The 15652-nt window shown below is 53.3% G+C and overlaps 4 protein-coding genes across 7 annotated transcripts; 2 read left to right on the forward strand and 2 right to left on the reverse strand.

Moving 5' to 3' along the window:
• Positions 421-2235, reverse strand: LOC8076466 (dof zinc finger protein DOF5.8). The gene is made up of 2 exons (XM_002448734.2): positions 1421-2235; positions 421-1287 (listed from the first exon to the last, which is right to left on the reverse strand). Exons 1-2 carry the CDS (start codon positions 1532-1534, stop codon positions 727-729), a joined length of 675 nt encoding a protein of 224 aa, XP_002448779.1. The 5' UTR covers positions 1535-2235; the 3' UTR covers positions 421-726.
• LOC8085875 (phosphatidylinositol N-acetylglucosaminyltransferase subunit P) lies at positions 6817-8695 on the forward strand. 4 transcript variants are annotated; one of them, XR_002453892.1, is made up of 4 exons: positions 6817-7570; positions 7832-7950; positions 8045-8270; positions 8344-8695. XR_002453892.1 is itself a non-coding variant. In XM_021462521.1 (4 exons), exons 2-4 carry the CDS (start codon positions 7287-7289, stop codon positions 8161-8163), a joined length of 522 nt encoding a protein of 173 aa, XP_021318196.1. In that variant the 5' UTR covers positions 6817-7182; positions 7260-7286; the 3' UTR covers positions 8164-8695. The 4 variants fall into 4 exon arrangements, 3 of the variants coding, with proteins under 3 accessions (XP_021318196.1, XP_002447326.1, XP_021318197.1); XM_021462521.1 differs by having other exon boundaries at positions 6817-7182; positions 7260-7570; positions 8045-8695; XM_002447281.2 differs by having other exon boundaries at positions 6817-7182; positions 7282-7570; positions 8045-8695.
• LOC8076467 (UDP-glycosyltransferase 92A1) lies at positions 8876-12633 on the reverse strand. The gene is made up of 3 exons (XM_002448735.2): positions 12622-12633; positions 12445-12525; positions 8876-10697 (listed from the first exon to the last, which is right to left on the reverse strand). Exons 1-3 carry the CDS (start codon positions 12631-12633, stop codon positions 9228-9230), a joined length of 1563 nt encoding a protein of 520 aa, XP_002448780.2. The 3' UTR covers positions 8876-9227.
• LOC8076468 (protochlorophyllide reductase) lies at positions 13999-15652 on the forward strand. Its single transcript, XM_002447283.2, has 2 exons — positions 13999-14220; positions 14323-15652. Exons 1-2 carry the CDS (start codon positions 14116-14118, stop codon positions 15373-15375), a joined length of 1158 nt encoding a protein of 385 aa, XP_002447328.1. The 5' UTR covers positions 13999-14115; the 3' UTR covers positions 15376-15652.

The following is a 15652-nucleotide window of genomic DNA, read 5'->3' on the forward strand; positions in this document are numbered from 1 at the left end:
ATACCTGTTGCTAGAGGCTGAGATTTTAGATTTGAGCTCTTCTCTCAGGCGGTGTGCACGATTTAGGTTTAGAAATGATCTTGGGAACGGAGGGGGCACAAGCGTAGGGGACTAGGGGCCGAGCAGCAAGGCAGCGTGGCCACCACCAGGCAAGCTCGCGAACTCGTCGTAGCCACGCCCACGCCCACTGAAGATATGATGATGAGATATTGAAGATGACCTACCAGCCACACAATTAAGACCCAATGGCTGTGATCCGTCGCTTGAGAGAGAGAGAGAGAGAGAGAGAGAGAGAGAGAGAGGCACCGGATGTATGGTAATTCTACCATTCTTATTATGTGACCATGGCATTTTGTTGCTCTAAACAATAATGCTGTTTAGCTTTGTGTTGTCTAGCGATTAGAGTATGCTAGTACGTACTAAACGCTTTGACACAAACTTAATTTTATTGTCATGAGAAATCACTGCACAGATCTTACATCCTCGCTCCAGCTACTACAGATCAAGATTCACTGATCTAACTAGCCGCCACCATTTCATTTCGCAGTAAGGACGAGAAGAAACAGTGAAGGCATATGAGAATTCTCAGCTGCTCACATTCCTAGCTGGATAGCTCATCAAAACGGGACACACTGCATGCTAGGAACTTGGAACGAAGCACTACCTGAACCTGATGAGGCCGCACTGCTAAAACCGGAGCCCCTCAAGACGGCGACCCGCTGGCACTCAGTTCCCCGGCGGTGTCCAGCTGAGGTCGAGGCCGGCGATGTCGCCCCACGCGCCCACGAAGCCCCCCGCGGCGGTGCCAGCCGCTGCTCCGTCGTCCCACGGCGCGAGCCCGTCATAAAAGTCCGGGACCACCGACTGCCACGAGGAGGAGAAGGCCGCAGGTGCAAGTGCAACACCGCTGCCGACGTCGAACTGCGGGAAGAAGCTGCCGTCGCTGAGGAACGGGAAGGCGGACGTGAGGTCCGGCAGGCACGCGTCCGCGAGCGACGCAGCCGGCAACGGCGGCGGCGACGACGACGCCGCGGACGAGGGCTCGGCGGAGACCCTGCGCCGCTTGCCGCCCCCGCCGCTGGAGCGGCGCGATGCGCCGCCGACGGGGACGTCGCGCAGCGTGCCGCCGTGCGTCCAGTAGCGGCGGCACGCGCGGCAGAAGTGCCGCGGCTGCGCCGTGCTGTAGTTGTTGTAGTAGCAGAACTTGGTGTTGGTGGAGCGGCAGCGCGGGCACTCCAGCTGCTGCTGCTGCCTCGTCTGCCGGCCCTTGCGCACGGCCTCGTCGCCCTGCCATGCCACCCACAACCGCACGCGTCAGTGATGATGATGGGGTACTGGGTACACTGATTCGCAGACGCGGTAACTGCATGCCGTCTTCGGTGGATCGAGATCGACCGCGCTAGCTGCAACTGCAACTGACCTGCTGTTGGAGCGCGGAGGAGTCGAGCGAGAGCTCAGCGTCGGAATCGGCCGGGCGCTTGGAAGCACCAGCGGCGGCGGCGGTGGCCGAGAGGATCGAAGCTGCAGGCGCCATCTCCCGGGCGAGCAGAACCGCGCATGCCGAGGACGGACGACGGCGTCGGCGTCGGCTTAATAGACGCCCAGCAGCGATCCGGCCGAGAGCTAGCAGCTGGTCTCACTCACCACCTCGTTAGCTTCCCGGGTGACCTGGTAGGAGAGGCCGGGAATACGATCGAGGGCTGCTAGTGCTAGCGGCCTAGCCGCCGGCCAGGCTATTTGTAGCCGGTGGAGTGGAATGGAATGGAATGCCAGTGGCAGCGGCCGCGGCAGCAGCGAGAGAGACGTAAGCCGTCAGCGTCAAGTCCGACCTGGACGGCAATCAGCTCGCGCGGCGTTGGTTGGCTGGTCTCTGGTGTCTCTCGAGTCGTCGTTGGTTGCATTGCAGACATGGGGACGTACTGGGAGGCCGCCGCCGGACCAGACAGGCGGGCGGACACCGCATGCAGTGCAGTGCGGCGTGGAGCCCGCGGCTGACGCAGCAGAGATGCTCTTCTTCGGCGTGAAGCTACCTCGCGCGACCGTGCGTGCGGTCTAGCACGCACGCCGCCATGCATGGTCTACTGTGGTAGGAGCAGTCGTTGCGCTTGGCACGAGCCACGAGCACGGGGACGGCCGGAGCCGGACCGGGTCGTCGCGCCGCATCCACACGACGGGACATGGGATGGAGAACGTCTGCGGGTTTGTTTGCCGAGGAGAAGGAGAATGAAACGGCCGGCCGGGTCGAGAGAGTTCGCGCGCGTGGGGCAGCCTCTATCGCTACGTATTAGATGCGTGCGCCGAGGCACGGCGGTTTGGCGCCTTGCGCCGCCATTGGCATTGGCGGCCAGCTCCATGATCGCGCGACGCAACGGTGAGGGCGGCAAGGGATCGAGATCGACCCGGGTCACGACGTGCGCCAGCGTGGCGGCGGCGTGAATGCCCTGCCTATGGCGCCGGACCGGACGGACGGAGAGAGACGGGGGCCGTTCGCGTCGGCGTTAACAGGGACCGGCGGTGGGCCCCGCGCGCGTGGAGAGGGAGAGGGAGAGGGAGAGGGAGAGGGAGAGGGGGAGGCAGGGTTGGCGGGAGAAAAAGACACGCAGGATGGGCCCTGGTCGGTGGCTTTTCCTACGCAGGCTGGGCCCCTCGAAAGCGAAGGCGGGGGTGCTGAGGAAGCGCTGTCGCCGTCGGCTGCGGCGGGTTTCGTTTCGTCCACATGTGGGGGCCTCTGCCGCGTCGGCTGCCAGTGCCCGCCACCCCGGCCGCCGGGCCATGGCCGCCGCCCACCGCCTGCTGGCCAATGGCCAATGCCATGCCAGCCACCCTGCTGTCTGCACGGCTGCTCCTGCGCCCATGTGTCCAATAGTGGAACCAGGATCTCGACGTCTTCCCAGGTCCTGTACTCCTGTGTTACCTGCAGATTTCTAACCGTAATCGGTTACTGTATGACATCACTGGAAACCTCTTCTCGAACGAACGTACAGTACAGTACCTGCTGCGTAATAGGTTGCTTGGTTTACTCTGCGACTGCGACATTGGCGTGCGATTCTTGTCTTGTTCTTCATGTTCATGCATCGCAACGCATCGCATAGTACTCCGTACATCTCAGCATGTGGACGCGTATGGTTCCCCGGCAAGGCAACAGGCGGCGTGCTCGTGCCGGTGGCGGGCGGCCTTGATTCGTGCAAGCATGGGAGTGCGGTGATCCATCGATGCCGATGTGTGTGTGCCTGTGCCCCCTTCCGTGTCCATTCCATTCGATGGGCTCAGGCGTAGGGCAACTGGACAAGAAGAAGAAGCGAGCACTTTCGGCTGCCCAACCTAGCTGTCAAGCGTCAGCTCGCTTTGACTCGCGAGAGGCGTGGAGCCTTCCAACTCCTAACCCCGAGTCCCAATCCCAACCCACTCGCGGTCGTCGACCTCGTCTGCACCAAAGATTTGAGCGATGACCATCGCACACGTCCCGTTTGTTGTTCGCACTCGCACGCACCAAAACAGTTTGTACGCAATGCCCAGTGTGGCTGTTCCTCCGAATGAAAAATGGAGTTATTAAGCCCCAGTGAGGCTCAAAGTCAAATTCCCCGGAGTTCACAACCAGACATTTCAAAATCAATGATCCGGATTGTTACTTGACCCCTAAACTTTAGAGTACTCAACCTATAAACATGGATGTCATCGTTTATTAGTTAGGCTAGGATGATGCATGGTTATCTTATAAAAAATAAATTGATTGAACAAAACTTATGTATGATTCTTGTGTTCCAAATGGAACTTACTGAGAGGTGACACGGTGATGGGTCAATTCACTCTATTTCATCGCATAGTAAAAAGATGAGTGGTTACATACTTTTGCTTCTCTTAAGAAACACATGCTGTGAGGACATGTTCGGAAAAAAAAAGGCGGCTAGTCAAAGAAACGATGGATTACTCCATTGATCAAATCCAAACACCATCTATATGTTAGTCAATCATATTTTTTAAGATAAACCATTCTATGTCTTATGCTTCTAGTAATTTGCCCGCGCCCTTCTTAAGTGCTAACCTCTGTGTGCTTTGGCTCCAATCACCCGCGCAATATGCACCATGGTCCTCTACAAAATCTACATACCACGCCCACACGCTTGACCTCCACATTGCCCCTCCATCGGTCCGAGAGGTCCTTCTAGTTCTAGCCCTATCTTCCTAAACTTGTGGCACGGCGAAAGGTCAACGTGTCATAGTTAGCATCTGTTGGCTGAAGTATAAATGTGCGATCAATGGATGACAAAATGTTGCTACAAATTCATTGGATGGTTTAGGAACGTGGTTGTACTACTTGAGCAAATGCCATCCATTAGCTGGCAAGGGATGACGTGGAGTTGGACACGATCAGTCCGCTCTATTCCACAAACCAAAGAAGTGTGCCACCTAGCTAAATAATTACACAGTTTATCTGTAATTTGCGAGACGAATCTTTTAAGTCTATTTAGTTTATAGTTAAATAATAATAGCGAAATATAAACGAAAGCGTGTCAAAATCTAAAAAAAATTGAATCTAAACCAGGCCTAAACTAGCATCCCGAGAACTCGATCGACTGAGGTATAGAAATTAACCGTGGCCAAAGAATGAATGTTCCTACAAACAAGTACGTACATACGTCACATATACGTGACGAGGCACGTACACGTACCGCAGAGACTTGAAAACTCCGCCGGTACTTAGAGATTTGAAAACTCCGGTGCCCTACCGACCAAATAAGCTCGCCGCGACGGCGACGGCGACGGCAGCAGATCGAACAGACGGCATCGGCATGCATGCATATCCGCGGCCGCCTGACAGCGGAGTTTCGGATTGCGAAATAACAAGTGCCGCTTAAACAAGGGGGCCGCAGCAGGAGCAATCAGCATTCAGCAGCAGGCTGTCTTTGCTCGTGCACGCACGCCTCCTTACTTCTCGACATGCACGTCTCTCCCGCGCGTCCGGCCGTCAACCATGCACCACCCCCTGACCTGACCTGTCCTCCGATCCCTTTTGTGTTACAATTAATATACTAGTATTATTACGTGCTAAACATTCATCGTCACAGGGCTTGCCAATGATTATGGTGAAGGATCAGGACGGTTGCTGGTCAAATAAAGACGAGCAGGTTATAATTAAGCGTCCAGTTAAATAGCTACGAATCGTACGACGAAACGAATGCGATGCGCATGTCATGCCAAAGCCAAACGATTATGATGCCCCGCCCCCACGCAAATCTTGAATCGGAAGATTAGGATCCCAACAGGAGGTCCGCAAAACCATGCAACTTGTTCTTTGTTTGCTTCAGATTAAAATAAGATTGCTTGTGCTCATTTTTTGCTAAATTTTTTTTAGTAACGTTGGCCAAGTACCATAATATATAACACACCTAGTACGTTCTAACGTTCACAAGGTTGTTTGCATGCACGCGCGCATGTACACTGTGTTTAAAATGAACACTTGAGCAATTCCAAGAGAGTTGCTATTTCTAACTTTGAGTCAGATTTATACTTTTTGGGGTATAAAATGTGCTCCAACAGATATTCTATTTGGAATTCTAAAATACCTCCGTCAATTCCGCTAGCTAGAAAAAGCGAGCGGCGCCCGCTCGCCATCACGCTGTGTGCCGACTGCCGATATGTCCAACAATGAGCCAATGAGCGTGCAGGCTTCAGGGTCATGCATGTGTGCGTGCGGTGGAGGAAGGTGGGGTCTGTGATGACGTGGCAGGTTATACAAAATAGAGAAGGGAAAATTAGAAAGACTGTTGCTTTTTGAAGAATATTTAGACTGTTGCTTTTTGAAGAATATTTTATTTTAGATAATGGCTAAATCATTAATTTTATAATATAGTTTTAGACAATCTCTTGGAGTTGCTCTTAGGGTTTGTTTGGTTTCCTTTGCTAAATTTTAACTAGCTAAAATTATTTTAGCTACTCTTAAGTGACTACTGAAACTAAACTATTTTGACTCCTTTTAGTCAATATGTTTGAAAGTTTAGCTATGCCTTAGAAATTAATATATTTTGGTGTCGTGATTTAGCCGATTTGGTTGAGTATAAGCTCAGGTAGTCCCACAATTAATTTAAATGACATTTCATCTATTTTTTAAACGGTCCAATTTTTCCTTAGGCCCTGTTTAGATTGGAGAGAAAATTTTTTGGATGTCACATCGAATGTGTCGGAAGGATGTCGAAAGGGATTTTTAAAAACTAATAAAAAAATAAATTACATAGCTCGTCAGGAAACTGTAAGACAAATCTATTAAGCATAATTAATCTATCATTAGGACATGTGGGTTACTGTAGCACTTAAGGCTAATCATAGAGTAACTAGGTTTAAAAAATTCGTCTCGCGATTTTCAATCAAACTGTGTAATTAGTTTATTTTTTTATGTACATTTAATGTTCCATGCATGTGTTCAAAGATTCGATGGGAGGCCGAAAGACAAAACTAGCCCATCTATTTGGTAAGGCTCTGTTTAGATTGGAGATGAAAATTTTTTGGATGTCACATCGGATATGTCGGAAAGGATGTCGGGAGGGATTTGTAGAAACTAATAAAAAACAAATTACATAGCTCGTCAGAAAACTGCAAGACAAATCTATTAAGTATAATTAATCTTTCATTAGCACATGTGAGTTACTGTAGCACTTAAGGCTAATCATGGAGTAACTAGGCTTAAAAGATTCGTCTCGCGATTTTCAACCAAACGGTGTAATTAGTTTATTTTTTTTATATACATTTAATGTTCCATGTATTTGTTTAAAGATCTGATGGGATGGATGAAAAAATTTTAGGTGGGAAGGCCTAACTCGGCCAGTGTGCGTGTCTGCTCGCTCTCATCTCCCTTGAATCCGACCCAAATCCCCAGCCGCGGGTGGGCCGGCGGCGGGACACCGTACTTCCGGCGTGCGGGCGGCGTCCGGCGCCTGGCGCGTGGGGCTGCGTGCAGGCTGCTTCCGTTGGCGGCTGCGGCCTTCGGGGCGGGCGGCGTCCGGCAGGCGGCGCGCGGGCCTGCGGGGAGACAGCAGGGACTGCGTGCGGGCGGCCTACGGCGGAGGCCGCGAGCTGTGGGCTGCGGCCTTCTGGTGGCCGCCGCCGTTGCGGGCGGCGTCCGGAGGCCGATTTCTACTGTGCCTCCCGGATTAGAACTGAATCACAACTAGATTGTGCGGCTTCGCAGTCAGTACCAGTAGCAATTATAGAACATCGAGTATTGGAAATGGAAACCTCAGCTGCTGCTACCTGTTTCATTCCAGCAAATTTTTATTTGGTTCAAAGGGAAGATGATGGAGTGGCCGCCGCCATCAACGTCGCCGTCGCCGTCGCTGGTGGTGCGCAGCCCCAGACAGACGGTCAGCCTGATCCGCAACCGCCGACCCCACCGCGACTGGGCCCCCTCCTCGAGGTCCCCCTCCTTCGCCGCCCGCGACCATGGCCCCAAGCCGTCGGAGGTGTACGGCTTCGTCGGATCCATCACCACAGTCATCGCCACCGCTGTCTACCTCGCCTGGGCATACACGCCTGAGCCCGTCCTCCGGTCTCTCGGCATCACCTACTACCCTAGCAAGTATGAAACGCTTCTCTTCTCCCCCATCGCCCCCCTTACTGTGGACCTTTTCTTCTTTGGTTTTTGGTCCTCGCTCTTGCTCACTCTGAATAAAATCTATACCGAATGGTTGCAATTCAGATAAAATCAAATGAAACCTGAATTTCATTAATGTGAGGCATTCATAACACTGCTGCTTGCATATTATATTATAGCTTAGAAACTGCTCGATTTGGATGGGTGTCTCTTGCTGTGGCTGATTGCAGGCTTGCCTTCGTTCAGGTATTGGGCACTGGCGGTGCCATCGTTTGTGATTGTGGCTGTGGCGCTGTCCATGGGCATCTACATGGGTCTCAACTTCGTTGCCACGCCTCCTCCAACTTCCTTCAGTACTATCTTCGGTGAGACTGAATCCCCTTGCTCCTTCAAATGATTGCAACGTCTAGTTTTTATACATATTGTCATTTTCATCATGTTGCAACGATTGTTTCACAGATGAAAACAGTCGGGAGCGCACAACGTTTTCTCCTGCCATTGAGGAGGAGAGACCCATCGAACCCATCTCAGACATTAGCATTGATCAGATAAACAATCTTATGTTTGGTGATAGATGATTTCTCCAGGTGGAATATGAGATTATCATGGATCCCCAGATTGGAAACAGTAGCAACATGAAGAGTAGATTCCACGACAAGTGAACTTTCGTACTGCCTGCATAAGCGTATGAGAGCCTCATCAAACACATTTTCAGACATTAGTATTGATCAGATCAACAATTTTATGCTTGATGATAGGTGATGACTCTAGTTGGAGTGTGAGTTTCCAACAGAGCGCCAGATTGGAAGCAATGGAAACATGAAGAAAGAATCCACGTCGAATGAAACTTTCATATTGCCTGCAAGCATGACCTACTTGTGTTGTGCAGTAGTAATGTGATACACTGTAGTAGACTAGTAGTGCTGTTTTTTCTGTTGCTGTAGTGGAGCTTGCATTTGCATTCGCATTTTTTTTTTTTGAACTGAAAGACTTCATCCGCGCCTATGATGTCTGGCGGTATTGGTTTGAAGAATGGTAGTCTATGATCATTTTTCCACACTTTTTATTTGATTGTGAATGACTGAATGGAATAAGTTAATCGATAGATCACTTCATTTCTCATCATTTAATAATTAGTATAAGCATTAAGTCCTTCCACCAAATCTGTCGTGATGCATCACCTAGATATTTAACTCATCAGAAAGTGAGATGCTTGTTTATTTTCTTTATTTTATGATATTTAACTAGTCAGAAAATGAGATACTTTTATTTTGTTTATTTATGAGGGAGTAGTTGGAACCATACCTTGCTGAAATTCCACCCAATAAAACTTGGATGTCACAACTCACATCTGCTAGAGGAAAATTGATGTGGTCCTAGGCTCCTAGCGATGACCATGCGATACAGCACTCGCACCAGAAAAAACATACTCGAGTATTTGCCAACATGGTTCCTTGGATCTTTTTTTCACAGCAGTTGGGTTCGCCATTTGACGCTCGAGGATTTGTCACTGATTTTTATTCGGTCCACTCAAACCTAGTGGCTCGACGAACAAGGAGAAAGGAACAGCGGCAATCGATCAATTCTTGTGCTGGCATTGACAGTCCAGTGCGCGACTGCGCGCACTGCCATATGCTCAGTTTCATCGCAGGCGCATGGCCCTAAAGAAGTCGTGCAGCGCCGCCCGCGACGATCCGCCATCCTCCGCCCACGCCCTGCTCAGCACCTGTCGCGCCTCCGCCACCCGCCGCCGCAGCGTTTCCGACTCCGCCGTGCCCCCCATCACCTTCTCCATCGCCTCGACCACTCTGGACCTCTCCACGACCGAGCTCTCCATGTTCCCGCGCGCCACCTCCACGCACGCGCCCCACTCCTCCGCCAGCATCTTGACGTTGTAGAACTGCTCGGCGGCGAGCGGCCAGCCCAGCAGCGGCACGCCGTGCGTGAGGCTCTCCAGCACCGAGTTCCAGCCGCAGTGGCTCAGGAACGCGCCCGTGGCGGCGTGCGCCAGGATCCGGAGCTGCGGCGCCCACCCGCAGACCACGAGGCCCCTGCCGCTGGCGCGAGCGCGGGCCTCGAACCCGCCCGGCAGCCACTCGTCGCGGAAGGCGCCGTTGACGTCGAACCCCACCGGCGGCCGGACCACCCACACGAACGGCCGGCCGGTCGACTCTAGCGCCGCCGCAAGCTCCGCCATCTGGTTAGCTCGTATCGTGTTCTGTGACCCGAAGGAGATGTACACGACGGACGATGGCCGCTGCGTGTCGAGCCAGCTGAGAATCGTCCCGTCGCTGCCACCGTCGTCCTCATCCGACGCCGGGACGCCGCGGACCAGAGGGCCGAGGGGGTATACCGGAACGCCGCCGAGAGTGCGCCGCAGCATGGCCAGCCCCGTGGGCTCGAGCTCCTCGACGGTGTTGGAGATCACCGCGTTCGTCAGGTAGCCACGCGGCAGGTGGCGTCGGTGGTACGCGGTCCACCTCTCGTCACCGGAGCTGAAAATCGGCGATAGCTGCGAGCGGTGGAGCACAACCGTAGGGTGCTCCGGCAGCCGGAGGGTCCCATCAGGGCCGAACGGCAGCACCGGAATGTTGGCCCAGAGCGCGTGCAGGATGGCGGAGCCGAACGCGCCGCACGAGGCGAAGAAGGCGTGGGCGAGCCCGCGCCGGCGCGCCACGTCCACGGTCCACGCGACGAACACATCGGCGATGACGCAGACGTTGGCGGCGGCGGGCTCCTCTTCCTCGTCGCCTTTATGGACCTCGCCAGTTAAACTCGAGAGGAAGTCGTCGAAGGCGGGCTCGAGAGTGTCCAAGGCCTCAAAGAGCTTCATCAAGTCACCGCGGTTGGAGAGAGAGCTGGTGGACTCGCAGTCGGCGGGGAGGCCGTGGTCGGCCGGCACGAACGGCAGCGCATGGAAGCTGATGCTCGAGGACGACCCAGCGTCCGCGTCCACCACGGAGGAGCGCAGCGCGGCCACGGTGCGCGGGGTGCAGACGATCGTGATCGTGACGCCATCCTGGAACTCGCGGCGGAGGAGGCGGGCGAGGGCGAGAAAGCCGGCGAGGTGGCCCTGTGCCGGAAGGGGAAACAGCACGACGTGATGATTCCTCTAAGTGGTGGCCGCCATGGTGATCGGTGAAGGTGAATGCGTGGCGGCCGGTGGATGAAGGCGTTGTACAACACTCTATGCGAATAAATTTTATATGAAATGGGTGTCTGGTAGCTATCAACGTAGTTTTGAAAGCATTGCATTCTACATTGTTGAACTCATAGAAAGCGACATCATTGACACTTTTTGATTTTCTATCAAAAGATAGGACCTAACAATCTGACCTTCTACTAGCCAACAAATCAACAATACTTTCTACAGAAAAGTGTTCGAATACAACAAGTGGAGCGCCTTGGTTATGCTTGAAACAATCGAGGAGGAAGGGTCCACCTGGTTTTTGCATGGGTTAGACCCGTCTCAATGCAGGTTTTATGTGTCAGTTTCTAAAAACATCTATATTCCTTCCGTATCGGATTTAGAAGTCGTTTTGGACAAGGTTTGGATCAAACATTAGAAATATAAATCATCAATAACTTTTAAATTATTGAATTTGCAAATGTGAAAATTATATGAATATATTTGTCTTAAAAATACTTCATAAAAATATAAATACATCATTTTTCTCTAAATATTTTTATAAAAATAAGAGGTCAAAGTTGTATTTTGAAGATCACGTTACTGTCCTAGACGACTTCTAAATCCCTACATAGAGGGAGTATTTTGAAAACGGTGAAAAAGAATTTCATCCTCGTAAAATTTTTGTCATCTCTTTTTTCATAAATATCCATAAAATTTTGATAAAACCCTATTGAGACTGACCTTAATATCTTTGTTAGCGCGAGAGTAGATTTTGTACTCTATATTAGGGCCCCTTTAAAATGCAGGAAATTCACTGAAATTGTACATGAATAATTGATGGGCCTAAGATTTTAAATTAAATAGTGGGCTGGCGCGATTGTATGGTAAGCTGATTGATGGGCCGGATGGCTATGACTGCATGCATGTTGAGAGCATCAGAAGATAAGCCCTGGATGAGTAGGTTCTAGAATGTGTAAACCTAAATTGCTGCAGCTGCACCGTGTATGCATCCACACATGCATCGACTCCCTCGAATCTATTAAAGTATGTATTCCCTCCTAAACCGAACAAATGTTGTAATTTTTCAGACATTAATCATCAGCTTGCGTTTTCTTCCATTCCTCATTATTTCTCTAATGAACATTAAGCTACGTCGAAGGTTCAACAAAAGCACCAATTGTCTATATACAATGTTTATAAGTTGCTCCAAACATAGTTGCCTACATTAGCCTATGTCATGTGTTGTGTTTGGTTTCGAGAATGCCTCAGGACGGGAGATGACCATCCTCTTATCGCAGGTGTTTGGTATGTTGAGAATACAATAGGGATTACCCGTCTTGTTTCATAAAAAAGAACACAGTAGCGTTCGATCCTTTCTCCAAAATCTAAGGGATGAGCTCGTCCATTCCTTGCATCGTCAACAAGGGAGAGCAACAAGCAAAGTGTGCCTGTGAAATATGTGGCCGCAACATGGGAGAGGTCCTCGGGTTGGGCTCTAGGGGCTATACCTGTAAAGGGTGCGGTTCGAACCTCTCTCAAACACGAACCGCTCCTGAAATCTATCAACGGTTCGAGTCGGACCGAACCCAAATGATAGAGGGGCAGATAGGGTCGTGACTCGCTAAACCTAGGATTGAACCGAACCTTCACGTCGACCTCCGCCGCCTCCGGTTCTCAAGTTCGTGCTGCCACCACACTCGTCCAATAGCCCAAAATGTTGTATGCATACAACACCATCCTGCACGGCTTCTCCGCAGGCCAAACGCACAACAGCTCCACGGTTGCCGGCGTAGCCGTCCCAGACACCAGCCTATTCACAATTCGCCATGGGCGCAACCGTCATGCTCGGCGATGGCAAGAACTACACAGACGTCTCACTCTACTCCGGGAAGCCGCTCCCTAGCACCCTAATCCCCATCGTGTACGCGGCCAAGGCCTCCAACTCCACCGTGGGGGATCCTGTGCATGCCTGGGACCCTCACCGCCTCACGCCGGAGAAGGTGGCCGGCAAGCTCGTGCTGCCTATCTCGATGCAGTACCTGTTGCGCTCGCTCTCGGCGACGATGGCCTTGATCTCCCTGAGCGCGGCAGCCACCTGGCGGCCCCTGCCATGTCGGCCCTCATCGAGTGGCGCTGTGGCACAGTAGGAGTCAAGCGGCGGGAGCGGCGTGGGTAAGCGCTCGATCGGGTGCGTGCTCGGTACGGCGACACAACGTGTTGTTGGCATGGCGTCCATCTTGGTGGGTGCCAGCACACGGCGTGCGACTGGGCAGGTGGCGTGGCCGTTGGCGAAGATAGATACGGAAGCGTAACATCAATTGCGAACTCGAAGCACCACGGATCGTAATATCAGAAGAAAAAAGACGGGCGGGTCGATCCTAACCCTCGTTTAAACATAAGGGGAGCACAGGTTAGGATGTAGGGGCGCTCCGCTCCACCCCCCTTCCAGCTTGACTAGGGGCAAAGTAGGCAGTTAAACAGATTTAATATGATTTGTGAGCTCTCGGGTTGATGATGTAGGGAGCTCCAAGTTTGTATCATGCTACAAGTTTTTATTTGAACATTTTTGCTGCATTGGCTCGACGGCAGAGTTTATAATGTCGGAAAAAACAGGCTGTGCGCTAGACACACTCGGCGGACCACTGTGTAGGACTTGTTGGCTTGTTGCTGTTGCCGTTTGCTAACCTTATTACTTATTAGTACTAGTTTTTTTTACCGTGCTAATAACGCTGTCACTGAAACAGTGAAAAAGTGTAAAGAACATTAGCCACGTAAGACCCCACGTCATCCGGAGGCCCAATGGGTGTGTCCTACGTGTCACGCCCCGCAGCCACTCGTTTGCCGCACGCTCACGTGGGCTCATCTCCCGTGCAAAACAACAGATCCGGGCAGCTTTGGTCCCAGGCACCAGCGGCTGCTCCTCCCCATGCTGCATAATTGCACGCTCCGATCTACTGCTCCGGTCCCAAACACCGCGCACCACCCATAGCAACCAGCGCAAGTCCCGCCCCAACCTCGCCCACCAGCCAGCGGTGTCCACGTACCTAGAACTGCAACGGGGCACATACCGCTCCGGCTCATATGATCCCGCAACGTCGCCATCGCCTGTGGTGGCTGAACTGAAGCCAAAACAAAAAAAAATATCCAGCGGGAAAATATCGTCCAAGAAAATCCGGGCCACGCGCTGCGATTGGCTGCGGAGGCTCCACGCTGGCGGCCGGGCCCACCCCCTTATCCTATCTCCGTGGCGCTCCTCGCTCCTCGGCCCGGGTATAAGTACCGCCGGCGAGCTCGCCGCCACTCACCGCCTCCGAACAGAGTCACTTCGCCACAGACAGCAGCGCATCTCGATCGCTGTCGTCGCCCAGCTCAACTCGGCTCCAGCCTCCCCGCATCGGCCATGGCCCTTCAGGCGGCGCTCCTCCCTTCCACTCTCTCCGTCCCCAAGAAGGGCAGCCTCGCCGCCGCGGTGAAGGACACGGCATTCCTCAGCGTCCCCCAGAAGGTCAGTCACAGTCAGTTGCTGCATTGCTCACTTGCACTTGCACAATGTGCTTGAACACATCGTTGACAATTGACATGATTCTTGTCGTGAGCATGAATGCAGAAGCTGCAGGCGGCGTCGCTGTCGGTGAGGACGCAGGTGGCGACGGCGCCTGTGGCCACGCCGGGGTCGAGCACGGCGACCAAGGACGGGAAGAAGACGGTGCGGCAGGGCGTGGTGGTGATCACGGGCGCGTCGTCGGGTCTGGGCCTTGCGGCGGCCAAGGCGCTGGCGGAGACCGGCAAGTGGCACGTGGTGATGGCCTGCCGCGACTTCCTCAAGACGGCGAAGGCGGCCAAGGGCGCCGGCATGGCGGACGGCAGCTACACCATCATGCACCTGGACCTGGCCTCCCTCGACAGCGTGCGGCAGTTCGTCGACAACTTCCGCCGTGCCGGGATGCCGCTCGACTCGCTCGTCTGCAACGCCGCCATCTACCGGCCCACGGCGCGGACGCCGACGTTCACGGCGGACGGGTACGAGATGAGCGTCGGCGTCAACCACCTGGGCCACTTCCTCCTGGCGCGCCTGCTCCTCGACGACCTGCAGAGGTCCGACTACCCGTCCCGCCGCCTCATCATCCTCGGTTCCATCACCGGCAACACCAACACGCTGGCCGGGAACATCCCGCCCAAGGCCGGGCTGGGCGACCTCCGCGGCCTCGCGGGCGGGCTGCGCGGCCAGAACGGTTCCGCCATGATCGACGGCTCCGAGAGCTTCGACGGCGCCAAGGCGTACAAGGACAGCAAGATCTGCAACATGCTCACGATGCAGGAGCTGCACCGGCGGTACCACGAGGACACGGGCATCACGTTCGCGTCGCTCTACCCGGGCTGCATCGCCACCACGGGGCTGTTCCGCGAGCACATCCCGCTCTTCCGGCTGCTCTTCCCGCCGTTCCAGAAGTTCATCACCAAGGGGTTCGTGTCGGAGGCGGAGTCCGGCAAGAGGCTGGCGCAGGTCGTCAGCGACCCCAGCCTCACCAAGTCGGGGGTGTACTGGAGCTGGAACAAGGACTCGGCGTCGTTCGAGAACCAGCTGTCGCAGGAGGCCAGCGACCCGGAGAAGGCCAGGAAGCTCTGGGAGATCAGCGAGAAGCTCGTCGGGCTTGCCTGAGCTTGCCGGAACGGCGACGGCGACACGACGCTTGGTGGAGGTGGAGTCGCCTGCGTGCGCTGTGAACGCTCGTCGTCACGGGGTGATGTGATGACTCTCTCGAGCAGAGGAGCTTTAAATTGCTTCGTTGTTTGATGTGTACCATTAGCAACCATTTTGTTTTTTTTTTGTTAGGAGCTGGTAATGACCGTAAGAGAAGAGCCTGTAATTGTTCGATCATGCATTGTGTACAATTTTTTTTTACAAACCATGAAATAAACACAACAGGCTTAAAATA

Source organism: Sorghum bicolor, chromosome 6 (assembly GCF_000003195.3).
Source record: "Sorghum bicolor cultivar BTx623 chromosome 6, Sorghum_bicolor_NCBIv3, whole genome shotgun sequence".
Taxonomy (NCBI): domain Eukaryota; kingdom Viridiplantae; phylum Streptophyta; class Magnoliopsida; order Poales; family Poaceae; genus Sorghum; species Sorghum bicolor.